Raw genomic sequence first — 22,485 nt, 5'->3', positions numbered from 1 at the left:
CTGGTCTGAGTATTTCAAAAACTGCTGATCTACTGGGATTTTCACGCACAACCATCTCTAGAGTTTACAGAGAATGATCAGAAAAAGAGAAAATATCCAGTGAGTGGCAGTTGTGCGGACGAAAATGCCTTGTTGATGTCAGAAGTCAGAGGAGAATGGGCAGGCTGGTTAGAGATGACAGAAATCAACAGTAACTCAAATAACCACTCGTTACAGCCAAGGAATGCAGAAAACCATCTCTGAACACACAACACATCGAACCCTGAAGCAGATGGGCTAGAGCAGCAGAAGACCACACCGGGTGTCGCTCCTGTCAGCTAAGAACAGGAAACAGAGGCTACAATTCACACAGGCTCACCAAAACTGGAAAATAGAAGATAGGAAAAACTTAACCTGGTCTGATGAGTCTCGATTTCTGCTGCGACATTCAGATGGTAGGGTCAGAATTTGGCATAAAGAACATGGAAGCATGGATCTATCCTGCCTTGTCTCAGTGGTTCAGGCTGCTGGTGGTGTAATGGTGTGGGGGATATATTCTTGGCACACTTTGGGCCAATTGAGCATTGTTTAAACACCACAGCCTACCTGAGTATTGTTGCTGACCATGTCCATTCCTTTATGACTACAGTGTACCCATCTTCTGATGGCTACTTCCAGCAGGATAATTCACCATGTCACAAAGCTCAAATCATCTCAGATTGGTGTCTTGAACATGACAATGAGTTCACTTTACTCAAATGGCCTCCACAGACTCCAGATCTCAAGTAGAGCAGCTTTGGGATGTGGTGGAACGGGAGATTCACATCATGGATGTGCAGCCGACAAATCTGCAGCAACTGTGTGATGCTATCATGTTAATATGGACCAAAATATCTGAGGAATTTCTGAATCTATGCCACGAAGAATTAAGGCAGTTCTGAAGGGGGTCCAACCCCGTACTAGCAAGGTGTACCTAATTAAGTGGCCAGTGAGTGTATGTTGTCAGGGTCGTAGTGATTTTGCCAAGTAAGACATGTTCCTGGATCAACATCTTTTGATGACAAGGATGTTGATCCAGGAACATGTTGTGCTTGGTGAAATCATGCTTGCTGTGTTGTCAGTGTGTGTCCATTGATATATTCCAAGTCTTCATAATAGCTTTAGTATGGTACTCTAGTCAACTGGTACCAAATATAAATCAGAACATAATATTCCACATTTTGAATATATAATTAGGCTATTTAATCATTTTAAAGGTAAATGAAGATTAAGAAATTTCTGTAATGTCAGCGATAAATGATTACAGTACAACTTAATATGCAAAATATAGCAAAAAATCGGACGCCACATAAGTATTTTATTGTTACAAAAAGCTAATTTGTTCAACGCATTAGGTGTTCAGTATCAAGCCATCATTCGTAATGTCTGCATTTACACAGGTTTTGGTCGTTTACAATCTTTGTAGTCTTTCCAACGAAACAAGGCTGATTGTATCCCAACACAAACCTATTACATCCCCGAGGTCTGTCCGTTATCCAACCGTTATCCCTCCTCTCTCTCTCTCTCTCTCTCTCTCTCTCTCGCTCGCTCGCTCGCTCGCTCGCTCTCTTTCCCAACTCTCCCAGGAGCTTTCACACACTCTCCAGCACACACATTCCCCTCCCCTCTCATTGTATTCCGTTTTCCTTTGCCCGCTCTCTTTTTACAACAAACATGGCCGCTAAATCGGATGGAGCAGCCGTGTGTGAGAGCGCTTCTCGGTGTCTGCTTGGCCCTGAGCAGAGCACGACTCATGTGCACCCTCGCGCCGGGAAGCGCTTCTCGCTGCTGGACTGCTGCTGGGTGCTGTGCGCCCTCCTGGTCTTCTTCTCCGACGGAGCCACCGACCTGTGGCTGGCAGCAGACTACTACTTGAGGCGGGACTATTGGTGGTTCGGGCTCACGTTAGTGTTCGTGGTGATTCCCTCCGCGGTGGTTCAGGTGTTAAGTTTCAGGTGGTTTGTGTATGATTACTCGGAAATGAGCACTTCCCCGAACGGGGACGGGTGTGATTTCAGCACCAAGGACAGCGATCGGCGGAGCGGCAGCTGCAGAACCCTGCCTGAGAACGGCACGCGGAAATGCTGCAGAATACTCGTGTGGCTCTTCCATTCTATCATTCACATCTTGCAACTCGGCCAGGTCTGGAGGTATGATGCTTTACGTCTAATATCCAAAACTTCTCCCAGAGATCATGAGCGCTGAGCAGTCAGTGTTCATTATTATCCTTAGTGTCTCTTTTCTTGGAATGGATGATACTCTTATTGTGGCTCTCATGCTTGGTGATGCTTTGGGAGCAGATGGAAAGAGCTGCATCCCTGTCTGTCTACATCCCGACTCGCTTCTTTTGGCTGCGCGTCTGTGCTGGTTGCCAACATATATGGTGTGCTAAGGTGGACAGAGTGCCCGGTACCATCTCTGGTGGCCCCGTGGTCACGTCACCCTCAGGTTATGTTGAAATGGATGTTGTATTTGGCTCATATTCACTGTGTTCTTTGGAGCAATTCAATGGCCAATAAATGTGCATTCTGATTCTGAAGACATATGCTCTGTGCACAGGCACCCGAATGTGTCCAGTAAATCCTAAAGCAGCGGGTCTCAATGCAAATTTTATGTTGCAACCCAGTGGTTTTCAATTCTGGTCCTTGGGACCCACCGCTCTGCACCTTTTGTGTGTCTTCCTAACTAAACATACCTGATTCAGATCATCAACTCATTAGGAGAGAGCTCCATTAACTCAGCTGACTGTATCATATAAGAGAGACATACAAATGTGCAGTGGTGAGTCCCCAGGACCAGGACTAAAAACCACTGTTGTAACCCAAGTAGGTTGTGTTTATCATAGCCTGCATTGGATTTTCATTTACCTTGTGTATTTTCATAAATGGTTTAAAAGGCTGAGGAGTTTGCATTTTATTGCATTTAAATGTGCATTAAAATATAATTTAGTCTGATTTCCATCACAGAGTGGTTCCTTCTTGATTACATTGATAGTGGGATTTTATTTTTTGCATTTATATGTTTTTCCCTCTTGCCAATGTCCTATCAGAACAGACCTGCCACCGAGTTGAGAGCCTCTACTGTATAAAGAGACAGAATGAGTTTGTACTTTCTCAAAACAAGAGCAAATCTTGAAAGAATAGTCCACAGATTTAGAAATAATTGAAAAGTCTGAGACCTCTTCAATAAAATGGGAATCGTGCAAACCTACAGGTTCATTATTGGTTAAGTACAGACAGTACAGACAACTTCCAGGCTGTTTTTCTCTGGGGAAGATCATAACTCAGTTTTGCATTGCCTGTTTGCCTTCATACTTTTGTTTTAGGCTTTCTGTGGAGGGTTTCCAATTGTTTTCTCTGTTCTTGGAGAAGTTATCAAAAGTGCCATGGCTGGTTTGGAGATCGTGGTGAGCATCATATGCTCTTTGGGATGACGCAGTCAGCTGTAATAGGGAAACAGAGCCAAATTTATTTGTGCTTTATGGCTTTTGTACTTCTCCGGCCTGGAATGGGCACTTAGCGTGTTCATGAGAGAAACCAGACGGGAACTTGAGGGACAGAGCAGGTTTGTTTTGCTAATGACATTTGAGCTCTTTAGGCATTACTGTAATCACCCTGCGGAAAGAATGTATCTGAGGAATGCTTTTCCTTTGTCAGATGTTGCTTTTCTTTATTCCAGAGCAGGGACAGAGGAAGTGATTCACTTCCACATGTGTGTGTTTTACTGGTAGTTAAGTGCTGAATTATTAACATGTCCAGGGAAGACTGTGTGTCTCAGTGATTGTGTGGGAGAGTATATAGCATTTCCTGCCATCGTTCACTGCAACAAATTCCTGTTACCTTTCTTTCCTTATATCTCACTCTCTTTCTGTCTTTCGGTCTCTTTCTCTCCCACTTGAATTCTCTAAATATGATGTATTATTGCGAACAGTTATAACTGGAATGCTGTGTGTGTGTGAATATTTGCATGGGTTGATGTGTAAGCAAGGACTTGACCAGGTAAACAAAATCTGAGCCTGAAGAAGTCCTCAGAAATCTCAGCAGATTTCCCAGCATCAGTTCTGAACATCTTCTGCCTCTTGGAAACTTGTGTTTTAAATATTTTGGATAATTTATGCTTATGCTGTAGTAAGTTATGCTACCATATGTGCTGCATTTATACAGCACGTTTAAATCCATATGCAGATTCACCCTGAATTTAAAATAATATATATGCATATGCAAGTATACAGTGATTAATATTATTTATTTATTATTATTATTATTTTTTATTTTGTAAATTATAAAACTAATTTGGTATATTATTACTTTAAATTCTATATTTAAAAATGTGGTTTCTGGTTCGTATTACTACATTTCTGTAGTTCGTATAGTAGAGTTATGTGTTTGAAATCCAGGGAACTGATAAAATGTAACCTGAATGCAAATGATAAAAGCTATGGATAAAAGTGGCTGCTCAATGCATAAATGTCAATGACAAATATAGATTCTTTATAACTGCTTTTACTGAGATATTGGTTTCTATGCTTTGACTGACTGAGACATGATGGGTTAAAAATAGAACAGAGCATTTCCTGTTTGTAAAGAATGATTGTCCATGGTCTTTGTAAATATTGACACTTGACAAACTTGACAAGTCCTTTTCTTAAATTAACTTAAGAAATCATGGCAATCGTGGTTGGGAATCACAGTTTTAGAGCTCATATTCACTAGCCTGGTTTGTGAATGTGTATGTGTGTGTGTGTGTGTGTGTGTGTGTGTGTGTGTGTGTGTGTGTGTGTGTGTGTGTGTGTGTGTGTGTGTGTGTGTTTTGTTCAAGTGAAAAATATTATTGAACATCATTGAACCAAATTTACACTTCAGTTTTCATCTATCTATCTATCTATCTATCTATCTATCTATCTATCTATCTATCTATCTATCTATCCATCTATCTATCTATCTATCTATCTATCTATCTATCTATCTATCTATCTATCTATCTATCTATCTATCTATCTATCTATCTATCTATCTATCTATCAAACAAAAATAAAAAATTGGCCTCCAAGATCAAAACGGTCCACAGTTAGATGGTGAAGTATGACGTGATCTGTTTGGTTTCCTTTACATTTAACAAATTACATTTATTTATTTATGAATATAATGGCAATGTTGATAATACCCTAAAAAAATGGAGCCTCTGAAAAATGTCAGTGTTAAACAACTAAAGTGGCATGGTTAAAAGGTATTTTACTGAACTCAATTGAAAATTTTTAATGCAGCAAGCTAACATATAATGTTGTTTCTTAACTTAACAATGGTGTTTCTTAAGTTAACATATAATGTTTACAATGTGTAACATAGACGTGTATGTGTGTGTGTGTGTGTGCTCTTGTTTTTGTGACATATCAGGACACAACTCCGTATAATGACATGGGTATGACACAGATATTACAAGAAGAGGGTGACTTATGAGGACATAACCCATGTCCCCATTTTTCAAAACGCTTATAAATCATACAGAATGAGGGTTTTTTTTTTGAGAAAGTAAAAATGCACAAAGTTTCCTGTGAGGGTTAGGGTTAGGTGTAGGGTTGGTATAGGGCCATAGAATATACAGTTTGTACAGTATAAAAACCATTACACCTATGGGATGTCCCCACTTTTCACAAAAACAAACATGTGTGTGTGTGTGTGTGTGTGTGTGTGTGTGTGTGTGTGTGTGTATTTACACAGTATCATGTAACATTAGGACATCTTTGCAGTTCTTTATCGGTCTGTTTGTTGTTTGAGTGAGGTTTCTGTTGTCTCAGATAAAATACACGTGACCTGATCTCAAACTGATGTATTTAGAGCAACACCTCTGTGGACTTAGCTCATCGACAGTATATTTGGATATCACTAGTCAAATGTGTAACATCTAGCACTACTCTAGCAGTCATAAAGCAACTGAGAACATTCAGTTATTGGAAATTCTGACTCAAGGAGAGATCAATGCACGCCGCTCACATAAACCAGAGCTGGAAGAGCCTGAATCAGCTGCAGAGAGCTTGAACTACATCTACAAAGCAAGACAACTCAACAGTCGTCCCTAGATCAGTTGTTATGTGAAGCATGTGGTGTCTGAGATTGCAGCTTAAGGATGTATTGCTGATCCTTGATCTGTTGCTTGCAATGGCTGAGATCAAATACTCATTTTATTTAGATTTCTCCTAGATCATTGAATAGATCACGGTGAATGAATCTTGTCGTCTTATATTTTACAGAGATCAACACATTTAAACCAGAAATTAATTTCTGTGCACAAATACTTTCACACAGGGTCTGAAAGGAACACTTACTGACCACTAAATATGAGAAAAGAATTTGGTAAGTAAAACCTAGTGATGAAATGTCTGATAACATCTTAAAAATGTCTACATATGCACTGAACGATCAGACCTTGCAGTGAATGTCACAAGTATGAAATATAAGAGCAACCAATTAATCCATCCATCCATTAATTTATTGATTTATGCCCACACGTGGCAGGTGATCTGATCACACTCTAAACAAAAGTGAAATGTATAAAAAGAGCCACCACATATTTGAATGAGATGCATTCACTTCCATTTTTGTCTCAGTGATATACAACTTCATATATATAGTATATTTTTTATGAACACACACTGAAGTGCATTGTATTTTAGACTTTTTAATGAATACCATATCAAATCCAGTGAGAGATGTGCACTGTGCAAGAAAAAGACTGAAAATAGTTGCAAAAGATTGTTTTTATGTTTCACTGAATTATAATAATAAAATAAATAAATAAATAAATAAAATAATAAAGTCACTGCCTGATAAGTTTTTTAACTGTTTATTATTAAAAGTGACATTCAAATATAAAATACAAACATCTTTCACTTAGTTAGTTATAGCACATTTGTAGCTGTGGTGTTTTGAAATATATATATATGTATATATGTATATATATATATATATATATATATATATATATATATATTTAATACTGACACTTATGCAAATATACTGTATACTGCTGTTCAAAAGCTTGGGGTCAGTCATTTTTCAAACGTTTTCTCTTATGATCAGAAGAAAAAGACAATAACAACAGCAATATTGTTAGTTATTATAACAACATTAAAACAATTTTAAAAAGTAAATTATTGTTGTGATAGCGATGACTCATTACTCCAGTCTTCAGTGTCACATGATCCCTCAGAAATCATTTAATATGCTGATTTAATATTGTGTGCTTTTAATCATTGTTGCAAACTATTTTTGTGCTGCTTAATATTTTTGTGAAAACTGTGAAACATATTTTCTGGATTCTTTGACTAGAAAGTCCAAAAGAACAACATTTATTCTGAAATAGAAATAATTTGTCACATTATAAAGGTATTTACTATCACTTTTGACAAATTCAATGCACATTTGCTGAATGTAAGCCTTAAATAAATTATTAAAAACTCTGACCTCATACTTTTGAACGGTAGTGTATACAAAACTTTTATAGCTGTTTAAATGTTCGACAGTTTGATCTGGAGCAATTCTGTATTTTACAGCGTGGTTTGCAACCCTCAGTACTGTATGTGAGACACTAGAACTACTTGAGAGACTTGTTTAGGCTACAAAAAGTGTCCATTGTCTCAAACAACACATTTTGCCAAGCTGAAGTAAAGGCTTAGTTGGACCTGTTGTAACACCCCAGACACACGCACACAGATGCACTCAAGCACAGAGCAGCTGTTGTGATATGTGTGTTGCAGGTGTGTGAGGCAGTGGAGTGAATCCGCTTGGCCATTAAGGGAGTTAATGGGGATATTCTCATTCTCATCGAATCATATTATTTATTATTTTTGATTATTTTCTATACCCACTGTGTGTGTGTGTGTGTGTGTGTGTGTGTGTGTGTGTGTGTGTGTGTGTGTGTGTCTGTGTGTGTATATATATATACGTACCTGTTTGCTGGTGTTTGACCCTGCCTGTTTTGACCACTCTGTTGTATAAAGCCTGCACTCTGATCTACTACTGCATGGTCACACCTCCCACATTACAGTGATATTGTTGTCACATGCACACAATGGCCACTCAATGTCATACATTTCTGTAACTGCTTCAGAGTTTCTGTAGGCCTCTTGGTCGCCTCTCTGCCCAGTTCCTTCCTGGCTCTTTCATTCAGTTTGAAGCAATGTCCTGATTCAGGGAGGGTCTGTGTTGTACCTTCCAATTACTAACAGACTTCGCTTTTTCCATCTCTGTTTTTTTTTTCTTATTATTTTTCTTCTTTCCTGACATGTTGGTGTCTTATCTTTCACTTGGATGTCATAAGTTACACTGAGTAAATACAGCTGGATAAAACAAAAACTGTGTCCATCTTCATTTCAGGCTGCAAAGCAACAAAATGTGATTTTTTTTAAGGGGAGAAATTATTTTCTATACCCACTGTACAGTATGTATATACATTATGTATATACACACACAATATGAGAAAAAAATGTTTGGATTAATTCACATATAATAAAGCCTCATGGACTATGTGGCAAGATCATTTTAAATACAGTGTGGTTAGCAATAACCACAAATACTAAATAATAACTAACTAGTTTAAGTTACTAGCAATAACTAAACTATCTTTAAAAAATGCATTGAAATCAAGTTCATCATCTTGGACACTTTGATGTGTTTCATTTAAAAGGCAACTCATGGATGTTTGTGTGTTTAAGAAGCAACGAGTTATTAACTGTCTCAGTCAATCTATCAATCAAGCAATATGTCTCTGGTAGACTGGCTTTTTTTAATTTACAAGCAAATATTTTAATTTGTATTAAAATTTGAATTTGAATTTCTTTTGATTGTCCTTGACTGATAAATATGTTATGCTTTAGAGCATAATTTTTCTGATGTCTATTTCCTCTGTGCAATTACTCCTGTCAGTCATATGGCTGTGACAGTTCTGGGCAGCGCCACTGTTTTGAACATCTGGATTGGCTATGACCACAGGTTAATTATATTTATCTATTCTAGAGAGCCTTTTCCAGGTTTTGTTACAGTGATTGACTATAAACCGTTTCTGATGAAGGAAAAAAAACGTATATCCAACAGATGGTGAAAAATTATGCCTTGCTCTGTCAGCCAGTATTGATATTCAACGTTGTGTCCAAAGCCACCAAAATAAAAAATAATCTTTGAGACATGAGCAGCATAGATGTATTATAAATCAGCATTCACCCCATGAAGCCACTCTATTTTTCTACTTATTTTGTTTTTGTGCTGTTCAGATTTTCTCTATGTGATATCTTTTTCAGCTGTGGTGTCTCCCCTGTGGCGTCACATGACATATATCTAATCTCTGTTGTCAATCTCTGGAAGGAATAGAGAAAGAGCAAGAGAACGAGAGAAGCGCTGGCTGTTCTCTGGGGGGAGAAATGTAGAGAGGTGGAGTTGTGCATTGTAAGGGCGTTTTGAGTGAAAGATTTCCAGATTACAGAACGAGTGTAATAATGTCACATCAGGAGAAGAAGGGAAGAAAAACTCCCCAGGTGTGTAACCTCTCTTTGACTCGGTTACTTGCATATTCATTTATGATATGCATATTCATGCTGATCAAGGGCAGAGTTTTAATAGCCTTCCGCTGATTCTGTCTTCTGTTTTATTTGTAGACTGTGTTGAAAAGCTTGAGTTGAGAATATAACTGACACTGGGGTTATCTGTGAGTGCCAGCTGTGAGAAACCCAGTTACATGGAAGAAAATGTGTAAATAAAGATGTTACAGAATATGTAACACTGATGTCTGACTGTCAGCATCACAATTTTATTCAAGAAATACTTCAATCAGAACCTGCTTTTTTCACTTGCATTTCAAAATTTTGTCATTTCATTCAGGGAAAAAAGCAAAATATACTGTTGTGGCAAGTTTACTTGACATCGAATGTCTATATACATATTGTTTTAATATTTAACGTCAATAAGCTGCACCTTGCAAATTCAGAAGACACGTGTTTCATTATTCTCAAAAGCTGCCAGGCTTTTAATTTAATTACAAAATACATGTAATTGTAATCATTTGCAGTTACTGAGGGGAAAAAAAGTAATTAAATTAGTTACTTATGAAAATCTTAACGATTACAAAGGGGGTTACATTTTCACACACACAAACCCAAACACAGATTTAATTGATTTCTTTCATAAATTGCATTGACTGCCCTAAAATATGAGTTTAGGACACAGAATAGAACACGCTTATTCAATATTATATATTTAATTGAATAAAGTACAGAGAAAAAATAAATCCAGTGTGGCCAACTTTTTGCAAATATAAACAAATATTGATTTTGATGGCTGCAACACACTCCAAAAAAGTTTGGAGAGAGACAGTGTCACATGAACTTTCCTTTTAATGAAAGCGCTTAATTGTTTGGGAATTGAGGATACGAATTGTAAAAGTTTTGCAAGCAAAATTTTCATCCAATCTTGCTTGATACAAAACTTCAGCTGCTCAACAGTCTGTGTTCGTTGTTGTCTGATTCATGGCTGGTTGTACACTTTCAATAGGAGACAGATTTGGACTGATATATGCACATTCACTCTGTGTCTATGAAACCACGCTGTTGTAGCACATGCAGAATGAGACCTGGTATTGTCTTAATCTAATAACTATGGACTTCCCATGAAAGACGTCATCTTGATGGCAGTATATGTCTCTATACAATTCCAATATAAGCCTCCATGTCAATGGTATGTCCACACACATGCTAGTGACCCATGCTGTTTGCTCTGCTGCAGCTTCATACCATGCCAGACGTTTGCTTTTTGCATCTGTCTCTGATGAAAGTCTGGATAGTCCCTTTGGTCTTTGGGACTGAGAACTCAATGTCCACGTCTCCGAAACCAGTTGAAATGTGGACTCATCTGACCACAGCACACATTTCAACTGTCTTTTTGTCTATCTGAGATGAGATCAGTCACAGAGAACCCCGCGGCATCACTGCGTAGAACTGATGTTTAGCTTTCTCCCAGAGTAACAGAGATCCAAGTTGAATTTATTGATGCAGCGACAGACTGTGTAAAGTGACAGCAGTTGTCCGAAGTACTCCTGAGTCCATGTGGCTATATTTAACACTGCAGCATGATGGCTCCGTTGGATGGCTGACACAAATTCAATTGAGGTTTCCTGCCTTGCCTAACACAGACTGAGATTTCTCTGGATTCCCTGAATCTTTTCACAATATCATGCATGGTAGTTGGTGAAATAATTATTTGTGATTTTGCATTGGTAAATGTGATTTGTCTGACACTTCTCTCATGAAATTTGGCACAAAGTGATGAAACATTATCCAGCTTTTCTTGTAAAAACTGAGATTGAGACTGAGACCAAACATGACACCTTCACCTATCACCAATTCACCAGCTTACTGTGAATGGTTTCAGAACAGTTTAATTAGGATATTCTATAACCTTTTCACTTTTATTTCACCTCTGTATTAACTTTGTTTTGTAGTGTGTTGCAGCTATCAAAATCAAAAAGCATTTATATTTACAAAATGCATCAAGTTGGTCAAAATATTTTCCAAATGAAATAAAAGTCAAAGAGAATTAACAAAATCACAGATTCTTTGTTAAATTGAATTTTACAAAACTTCCCAAATTTTGGGGAATTGAGGTTGTTGTGTTGACCATTAATGTAAAGTGAACCCTGCCTGGTTGACAACAGTTGACAACATTATAAATTTAGAAAAGTAATCAAAAAGTAATAAAATGTAATCAGTTACATTAATAAAGTAAATGAAATAGTTACACTACTTATTAAATTTTAATTAGGGTAACTTGTAATCTATAACCTATAACATTTCCAATGTAACTTCCCAACACTGCTTAGTGGTCACTAAGAGGTTACTTGCTTGTCCAAGTTAACGATGATATTCAGGTCAGATATGGCACAGCTTCATTTATGTCTGTACCAATGAATGCATCATAGTGTAGTACGGAGGGTTAGAGAATTGTCCCATTAAGAAGCTTTAACAGACATGCTTTCTTCAGCAAGCACCACTAATTATTTCCCACAATAACAGCTGAATACCGAATACTGAAGACCCATTAGTCACTCTATCGCTTCGACATATCCTTTCAAATGACCAGTGCCCCTCGTTCACACTGTCCTCCACTTTCATATTCTGATTCCTCTAAAGAGCCTCTTATTTAACAATTCAACTACATGCTCTCTCCAGCCCCCTGATGAATGCATTGAATTCCTCTTCTCTCTCTTTCTCTTTCTTTCTCTCTCTCTCTCTCTCTCTCTCTCTCGCACTTGTTTGATCTTTCTTCAACACTTCAGAGGGTCAGGAATGAAAACTGGAAAATAGAAAAATAGTCTGTTCTAGTTGTTTTCCTGAACAGGCACAGTGTTGGAGGAGACGATAACTCCTTAGAGGTGCGACATCCCAAAATAATGCCACTACAGTATGTCCATAAGTCATTTTCAGCAGTTTTCGCAAGCACTTTTTAGGTCAATGTGTTAGCTCACAACAGCTAATAAATGTAGGAAACAAATGTTGGTTGTGAAGGGAAGCCAATGCGTCAGAGATGGAGTTTCTTTCCTGCCATCTTAATCTTGAAGTCATTGCGCTTTGAACTGCTACTTACCACCAGTACAGGAACATTGATTTAACAGACGACTTTATTGCTGGTTGTTTGAAAATAGACTCTGGTGTGATATACATTGATTTATATATAAATATAGTGGGATACACATACATTTTAAGAGCGGGGAGGTGATACAAGGTGGGAGAGTTATTCCCATTGCTGCAGAGATTGCTGTGGAAGCATTTTCAGAGGCCAAACAATACAGAGTGAAGAGTCTGCATTTCACGCAATGCCACCACACTCCCACCCACCCACACACAAAACACATAAACACACATGCAGACCAGCAAACTTTTGCTTGCACACCTGCATAAAAATGGATATTTGAAAGTATGCCATTTGGTTTAGCCTAGAAAAAAAAATACATAGGCCTATACATTTATACTGTATATGTGGCATGCTTTAGGCAAGAGTATTAGTACTTGTAACACATTTTTGCTGATTTATTAATTGCATGTTTAGCCTAAACATCTGAACACATGCCTTAAACAGTCTTAGCAGTCATTAAACATATTAGCCATCATTACTTGAGCCTATAAAATTCACAACTTACATATTACTCAAGTATACAGCCTGTGTGTCCATACTAATGTTAATCAATAGACAACATAGTGATATCAGACTATGTGTACTGTGAACCAACAGTAAACAAGAAATGGAATATTATTTTTACTGGCAAATGTATTCTATGTTTATTTGTTTTTTGTGTATTCATGAACTGTGTTGGACCCGTTTGACTAAATGTTGCGGTTATATTCAGGCAGATAGACTAGACACAGTGCAGATATATAGCCTGCATACATATATATATATATATATATATATGCAACTGTCATTTCTGGTCCTTGAACCTGATTGGCCGAGAGCCTTTTCCAGGTGTGCAATATTCTAGTGATAACAGCACTCCAACTGTTTTACTGCTTCTATCCCTCCGCCTGCTGTATTTTTTACAGCGAGTGTCATGGTGGACACCCAAATCCATTATAATTTTATACATAATAGTTTTTTTTTGTCACATACTGTAATTTTTAGGTTATATTTTAGGTTAGAATGTAGTTGTTTAGACTTCAAATATGCAGGTTTTTTTATAAAGATAATGTCTATTTGAAAATTTGCTTAAATGTTTTCGGAGATGTGAGCTCCAGGGCTTCGGCGGACATTCAGTGCTCATGAACTCACAGAGAACAGCTTCACCTCGGCCAGATCTTCTGGAATTTGCCGCCTACTTTGTTGTCTCTATAGTGGTTAAGCATGAGATATAATTCATTTTGGGTACATCTATCAGGCAGACTTTGGTCTCATTAATTTATTATTTGTTCCAGAGCAAATAGTTTTGGCTGAGAGCAAAATCTCATCACGTGATATTTTATGTAACTTCATGCTGTAAATCAGAGAGCTGCCTCTGTACATTTGACTGAATCACACAAGTAGCAATAAAATATGTAAATTCAGCCATAGGTAATATATATATATATATATGTGTGTGTGTGTGTGTGTGTGTGTGTGTGTGTGTGTTTGTTATTGTTGTTATAATTATTGTGGAAAACGTGATACTTTTTTCCTGATTCTTGGGTGAACAGAAAATTAAAAAGAGCCACATTTATTTGAAATAGAATTCTTTAACAATATCTATGCTTTGGCCTTGCATAAAATAATAAATTAAACTTAAAATCTTTCTAGAAAATAATTTAAAATTGAATTGTACTTGCACATACGTAATATGTGCTTTGTGTTATTCAAATATTACCTGTGTTGCATTTATTGAGTACTTCACAGTGTTAAATTTATTGAGAACTAACCTGCTGTCTTCTAATATAGAGACTTCAGTGTATCTCTTCTTCTCTCAGAAATTGTTTAATTTTCTTGAATCTGTGAAATAACTACATCTAAGCCTGCATTTTAATCATCTTATAAGGCAAAATTAATATTGATTACATTGGAATTCTGAATTCTTTCCTTTGAGAAGGGTTATTGACTGCTGGCTGAGGTGTGATATAAATGGGTGCATGGGGCCCTATTTTAACGATCTGAAACGCAAGTGTCAAAGCGCAAAGCGCAAGTAACTTTGTGGGCGGTTCTCGGCGCTGTTGCTATTTTCCCGGCGGGATAAACGGCTCTTGCGCCAGGCGCAAACCTAAAATGGGTTGGTCTGAAGTAGCTTCATTATTCATAGGTGTGGTTTGGGCGTTACGTGAAATAAACCAATCAGAGCATCATCTCACATTCCCTTTAAGAGCAGGCGCGCTTGTTCTAAAGCGGATTCCTATTATAACGGCGGATTTGCCAGACGCGCGCCAGGAGCGGTTCACAGCCAAGGAGAGCAACGCTCTCGTCAGGGACGTTGGGGATGGAGAAACCCACCCAAAATAACTTCGGTTAAAAAGGCGTATTATCATTTGGGTAAATGTGTAAGCTAGATGTATGCTTTTATAATAAATTGTCTATCTATCTATCTATCTATCTATCTATCTATCTATCTATCTATCTATCTATCTATCTATCTATCTATCCATCTATCCATCTATCCATCTATCTATCTATCTATCGTAATAATGTATGATTTGCAAAAATGATAACTGCTGCTTCTGTGTAGATGAGAGAATCGTACGTGCCCCCTCAGATTTCTGAGCCAAGTGGATTTTAAATGCAGCTTCCAAACGAAAAAAAAAAAAATTGCAGAATAATATTTTTTATATATTTGATACAATCACAGCGGTGAGAATAGATCGTTCAGTGCACAGCTTCAGCTGCTAAATTCAAATCTGCGTTCGCTGGCTGGCGCTGAGCCAGAGACAGACGCGTTCGTACAACGCTTCATGATAACCAATCAGAAACTATTCTGTTGCGCTTATGGATGCAATGGCCAATCAGAGACGTCCAGAAGAGTCATCACTGAAACGCAGTGTTTTGTTCACTTGCTCGCTGACTGAATTATTTAGCGAATTCTCTCATCAGAAACAACAAAAAGTGCAGATGTGCGTACGAATGTAAGTAAGATATTCGTTTCATAATGTAAAGTGCTTCAGTGATTTTAATGGGAGTTTTTGAGAGTGCCTGAACTCTGGCTAGACTGAATGAAAATGTTTTTTGATAATGTAAATGTTCTTTACTCTCTGTAAAATGAAAGTGTTAAAGTTTTTCTTGATTGGTTTGGCTCATTTCTTGAAACCGAGATGACATTCTCAAAACCATAAGGTCATTTGGCCAAACAGTCTTACAGTTCTGCTCAACATTATAGCTCACTAGCAAAATCAAATATCTTTCCCCAAACTCTTCTTCCATGCTTCAAAAGCAGATTCCTTTCCCATATAAAAGTTCAGTACAGTCAAAATAGCACAGATCCTTCTCAATTGCCTTGGCACATGTGCATTCATTTAGTGCTTTTGTCAAAATAACCTAGATGGTTTAGCACAACACCATGGATCCCCTGCAAAAGCTCATATCTCTCCCAAAACGGTTTATCCAGGTGTCAAAACTAAATATCCTTCTCATATAAATAGTCAATGCCCCCAAAATGCATTATACCTTTGGCATTGTTTAAGCACTGCAAGTCAAAATGCTTAGACGTTTTGTCACTGAGGCACAGGTCTAGCAACAGAATACCACTATGAATAAAACTAAAAGATTTTACAGTAAAATCAGCCTCCAATAAACCACTCATACTCAAGGAAACTGTAAACATTTTTATTTGTACAAAGAAATGTTAACATTAGAGAACATACTGTGAAAAGAAAACATATACAGGATTCTGTAAATGTGAACGGTTATAAACAAACAAAAAAAACTCTAGCCTACCATACTGTAAATAAAGTTTCAGAACTATAGTACAGTAATATTTTCAGTGGTCGCCATTGTCACCCTCTCTTTCCTGGCCACCATCCTCATCCTCCTGGCCATCGACGCGCTGCTCTCTGTTAGGCCATAAATTCTCATCCACATCGCAACGGATATTTTCTCTTGCGATGCAGCGAGGGAAGAAACGGCGTGAATGTCTCAACCATCCCCTACATTGATCCCCTGTGATGTCCTCACATGCAGCATCCATTGCATGCAGCAGGGCCCTCTGGTCTTGAGCCTGATGCTCATACACCCTCCACCTCCAAGCTGAAAAAAACTCCTCAATTGGATTTAGGAAAGGAGAGTAAGGTGGAAGAAACTCCATTAGCATCCGGGGATGGGTGGTGAACCAGGTTCTGATGCGTGGGCCACGGTGGAAGTTTGAGGAAAATTGAGGAGCTTTTGTGTATTGTAGGGCCCTAAACTGGGAATGTGTGTGGCCACACCTCTTTCTGATATAGCGGCACACATTGTTATATTTGCTCCTCGCTGGCCTGGGACATCCACAGTGGCTCGGTGGCCAATGATGTTACGGCCACGCCTTCGACCTTTGGCCAGGTTGAAGCCAGCTTCATCAACGAACACTAGGATGTGAGAGGTTTCGTTGCCTTCTAATGCCATTATTCTCTACAATAGAATAAAAATAAATCTAATCAGTCAAGTAGAGACAGATACTGCAGGGAGGATCTAAAGTACTGTAAAAAGAGGGAGTGAAAAACTGAAGACAATTTCTAGGCAAAATGCTCTAGTCACACAAAGCTGGATTCTGAAGGTAAAAAGGATAAAGCAAAACAAAAAAAAGTGGTAACCATGTCTTACTGTAATAGTGTTACAATGATAGACAACCAGTAGTTGACTTACATGCACATACTGGTACCGCAGCTCTTTCACTCTGTCAGAGTTTCTCTCAAATGGTACCCTGTAAATCTGTTTCATGGTCATCTGATGTTTCTTCAATACCCGGTCTATTGTGGAGATGCTGATAGAGTTTATATTTTGGAACATTACATTGTCTAGAAGGATTGCATTACGAATCTGTCTCAGTGTGATGGCATTATTTGCAATGACCATGTTGCATATTTCTCGTTCTTGTTGTTCATTTAGAAGTTTTCTTCTGCCACCCACTTGAGGCTGTCGTCCAATCCTAGACATACAAGTCAAAGGTCAACACTGTAAATTTGTTACAAAATGAGTTACCAATGTAATTGTACTGCTGTTTTATGGTACTAAAAGTGTGATGCACTGCACAGTGACTGGAATACTATTCACAGTATTTTCTCCATTTTTTTTTCTTTGTCATATTTATAGTATCATATAACATCACATGAAGATATTACAGTACTCTAGGCCTACACACACACCAACACTGAATAGTTCAATAGAATAGTTCTGTACCCGTTTTCCCTGCGAAAGGTTTGGATGATGGAGGAGACTGTAGACCGAGGCACATTAGGCTGCACTCGGCGACCTGCCTCTGCCATTGTGAGGCGATGGTTTATAACGTGGTCAATAAGGGTGGCCCGGATTTCATCTGGGACATCATGGTGCCTCCGTGCTCCTCGGCCTCTTCCCCCTATTCCTCCACGCATTCTCACTCCTCCTCTTCCTCTTCTTCCTCCTCTTCCTCGAGCAGGAAGTTGCTGTTGTACTTGGCGAGGTGCTTCCATGTTCACACTGCAAATGAAACTGGCCCCGGGCCAAGCTCTGTCTATATACTTTTGGCAGCAGTCATAATCATAGACAACACCTGTCAGGTAACTAAACAAACTGTTTGCTTGGTCATCTGAGATGTGGGAAACTGCTCCTTCGTTAGTTCTAATTTCACCTGATTGATTGTCAAGTACTGTCATAAATTTATCAAATGTTCCAAGAAATTCTTTCATGGTATTATATCTTTGACTAATTTTGACAGTTGAACAGACAATTGTGCATATGATGACTTACACAATGAAACCATGCTGATATGTTTTGGAGAGAGTAACCATTTCACTGAAAAATCAACTAATCAGTTTAGATCAGCAAGATCTATTTATTTGGAAAATGTGCTAAATGTGGGCTCATTGTGCTAACTGTAGCTACTTGTACATAATCATTTGGAAAAAAAGCAGTCACTTGAGACATGTACTAAAGCATTTGCAATTTGATAAAACCAATGAAAAATGACATTCTGTTGTGAACAATTGCAAGGTGGTTTGGAGATTTGTCCATGTTATTTTGAGAATGTCATCTCGGTTTCAAGAAATGAGCCAAACCAATCGAGAAAAACTGTAAAATAAGTATCTTACAATATTGTTATTAAAATTTACATTGAATGCAAATTCAGTCGTATTAAAAATATTTTATGGCATGATATGGCACTTAAGTAAAAAGTCAGGTTTTTATGTGTAGTTAATAGATTACACTACATTTCCATATATTGATCAAATAACAATCTATAAAGGTGCAAAACGCGTATACCTACACATATTTGAGAAACGAGATATTTCCTGATATATTAAGCATGTTTGGAATTGTTTTGAATAAAAAGGAAAAAAAATTATACAAAAAATAAGCCTATATCAGTTATACAGTGCTTTCGTAGAATGACTTATACTCCCGACCCCCCCCCCCCCCCCCCCCCAAATGTGCCCACTCAAACATCATGAATGCATGACGCCCCTGCGCAACGCGCATCAAGGAACGTTTGCGCCGGAACACGCCTCTTTTTTTGCGCTGAACCGCCCAGGGAGCGCAAGTTCATTCCCTAGTTTAGCGACGTGCTTCTGTGGAGGGAAAAGCGCGCTTTGCCCGGGTGCAAAATAGGAATGACACATGCGTCGGTGTACAAAGTCAATTGCGCTGGGTGCAAGATAGGGCCCATGAAGTTTGTTTGTCAGGCAAGATGGCTGCATACTTTCATGTTCTTCACTCCTGTACTGAATTGTAACAAATTTATGTCAAAATCAGCTTGATTGATTTCACAATAGGTAGGGCTTTAGGTGATGAACATAGTAACCTCCCACAACACATTAAAGCAGATTAATGTTATTATATTTTAATTTTTCTTAGCTTTTATGCATTTGGCAAATGCTTTTTTTATGCTGACTATTACTCATGCATTTCCTAGAAATCAAACCCATGACCTTGGTGTTGTCAGTGCCATGATCTGTTTAAGAGCTACTGGAAGAACCACTCACATTAGCTTCAGAACATTTTTTATATCTAGGGTCCTTCTGATAATTTGCTCAGCAGAAATAAATACAAAAAGTATGTACTGTTGCTAGTATCAAATCTTCACAGTGATGTGTTGTATGTACAGGATGTTGCTTGATCTAATTAAGGTTTGGGGTGAATCACAGCAGGTTGCACAGTCAGAATAAATATCATAAAATCTGCACATAGCATACTAACACAACTCAGATGTATAAAATATGTGAAATATGTGTATTGTGATGATATTTGCCAGTTGCACAAAATTTGATTAAAATATATGTAGGCTATATATCAGTATGTGTGTCTGTTTCACACACATCAGGGTTTTATTATTATTATTATTATGTGCTTTTGTTTTTTTTATTAGGTTAATTTAAATATTATTACTAAGGTTTAATTTAAGTCCAGTTTTAGATTTTCATTATTTCCAAATAGTAATTTTAGTGCTTCAACTGATTTCCTAACTTACTTTGGTTAGTTGGCAATTCAACATTTTTATTATTTTATTAGCATTTTTATTAACTTTATATATATTTCTTTAGATTTATTTCAATTATCAAAATGTTTGTAATAGTTTTAGTTTTATTTAATGATGATAACTCTGCCTTGAACATGCACATGTATTGTTAAAGTGAAATATTCAATTAAAATCTCAGGGGCTATATCATGTAAATTTGTAAAACAAAAAAACATTTGGGAATCCCTGACCTACATTATGTTGAAGAAGTCTTGAAAATTACAGTATAAAGTGTCTGTTTCATGCTATTCAAAATGCCATCCCAGATAGCAACATTGTGTCGGCCCAGGTCCGGCCCACATCTGGCACCCATGGAAAGATGATCTGGCCCACATGTAGCGTGGAATGATGGCACTTGGGCGGACCGCTCCTGTTTGCCAGAACTGAGCCACAAGCAGGCCATAGCAATGCCATATGTCAGCCAAGAGTAAAGAAATTAACAAGAACTGGACCTTATCTGAGCCACAAAATCTGTGTGTATTAAATATGAAGTAATTTCAGCCTTAATAAGCCTGTTAACAAGCAGAATCACTGAAGGAAAGAAGAGAACAGAAAAACAGAAGAGCAGAAACACAAGAACTACAACTGACTTCAGCCACAACCTTAGATGAAATCAACTGAAGATAAAAGAAGACATTAAATCTCTCAAGATCTCAGCAGAGGAGGATTAAACAACTCCACAAACAGCTTTACCAGCTTCTCTTATTACTAACCAGATTGACTTTATTTATGTTAGACATCTACACACGTTTTTTTATTGAGAATTAACAGAGGTTTAACTCTAATGTGTTTCACCATAACAGTGATTAGTGTTTCCATTAGTTCTGCTCTTAATTGGGCTCTTATTATATAGTTTGGTTTTTTTGGCTGCTGTGATGGGTGTGTTTGTTAAACACATTTGCAGCTTCAAAGAAAGCTAGAGTGACATGATATCAAGTGTCGGCTGTTATCTGTTGATGGTTTTTTTAATCATCATGAAGTACACTGGTTCATTGATGTTTTTTTTTTAATCGAACAAGTATGTTGTTCCAGTAATACATTCATATTACAAACCCTGTGTTTCTGCCGCATGAGATCCAGCAGTATTATAACAATCAGTTAAAATCTTTTAACAAACATGAGTTTAAAAAACTTAACCTATGCTGACACACACAGATATAAACAATCAACACATGAATCTCAATAATGGTTACAATCAAAAATATTTAGATAAACTGATCAATTCAGAAACTTCACTGAAAAGCTACTGTCACAACAAAAACAACAGCAAAATATAAGCAAATATTTAGAATTAAACAAAATAATAGGACAATTCAGCTGCATAATTTATTCATGTTGCAATGCATGCTGGGAGTTTTGTACTATGCTAATACCCAGCATGCATTGCAGCAAGGTACATTAGATTGTCACCATTGTTGAGATTCATGTGCTGATTGTTGATGTCTGTGTGTGGCATCATAGATTGAATTCTTTATAATCGTTAAAAACTTCTAACTGATTGTTGTAATATTGCTTGACCTCATGCTGGAGAAAAACATGGTTTGTGATGTGAATATATTAATGAAACAATTGTTAGATTTAAATAATAAAATAGCAAATCAGCCTGTTTCATGAGGATAATAAAATCATCAACAGATAACCACCATCACCTGACCTCAATTCTCTTTAGCTTTCTTTGATGCTGCAAATGCGTTTAACAAACACACAATCACAGCAGCCAAAAAAGACTAAAGATAAAATAAGAGTTAAGAGTGCAACTAATGGAAACGCTAATCACTGTTATGGTGACACACATTAGAGTTAAACCTTTCTTAATTCTCAATAAAACTTTTGTAGATGTCCAACAGAAATAAAGTCAGTCTGGTTAGTAATAAGTGAAGCTGTTAATGCAGTTTGTGGAGTTGTTTAATCCTCCTCTGGTGAGATCTCCAGAGATTTAATGTCTTCTTTTATCTTCAATTGATTTCATCTAAGGTTGTGGCTGAAGTCAGTTGTAGTTCTTGTGTTTCTGCTTATCTCTTTCTCTGTTATTTTCTTTACTTCAGTGATTTTGCTTGTTAACAGGCTTATTAAAGGGATACTCCACTTTTTTTGGAAATAGGCTCATTTTACAACTCCCCCAGAGTTAAACAGTTGAGTTTTACCGTTTTTTTAATCCATTCAGCCGATCTCCGGTTCTGGCGGTAGCACTTTTAGCATAGCTTAGCATAATGAATGGAAGTGGACAAGACCATTAGCATTTCTCTCAAAAAATTTACCAAAGAGTTTTGATATTTTTCCTATTTAAAACTAGAC

General features: G+C 37.5%; 1 protein-coding gene across 1 annotated transcript in view; it reads left to right on the top strand.

Moving 5' to 3' along the window:
• The first annotated feature begins 1,517 nt into the window (after positions 1–1,517).
• Positions 1,518–22,485, top strand: part of LOC132129072 (XK-related protein 7-like) — an 81,764-nt gene continuing 60,796 nt past the window's right edge. The window contains exon 1 of the mRNA XM_059540496.1: positions 1,518–2,168. Within this exon, the coding sequence (XP_059396479.1) occupies positions 1,693–2,168 (476 nt within the window). The 5' untranslated portion in view covers positions 1,518–1,692. The remainder of the gene's footprint in view (positions 2,169–22,485) is intronic.

The sequence above is a fragment of the Carassius carassius genome, chromosome 46 (assembly GCF_963082965.1).
Source record: "Carassius carassius chromosome 46, fCarCar2.1, whole genome shotgun sequence".
NCBI classification, from domain to species: Eukaryota; Metazoa; Chordata; class Actinopteri; order Cypriniformes; family Cyprinidae; genus Carassius; species Carassius carassius.
Note: the sequence above shows the minus strand (reverse complement) of the source record. Positions and strands in the feature narration are given on the sequence as shown.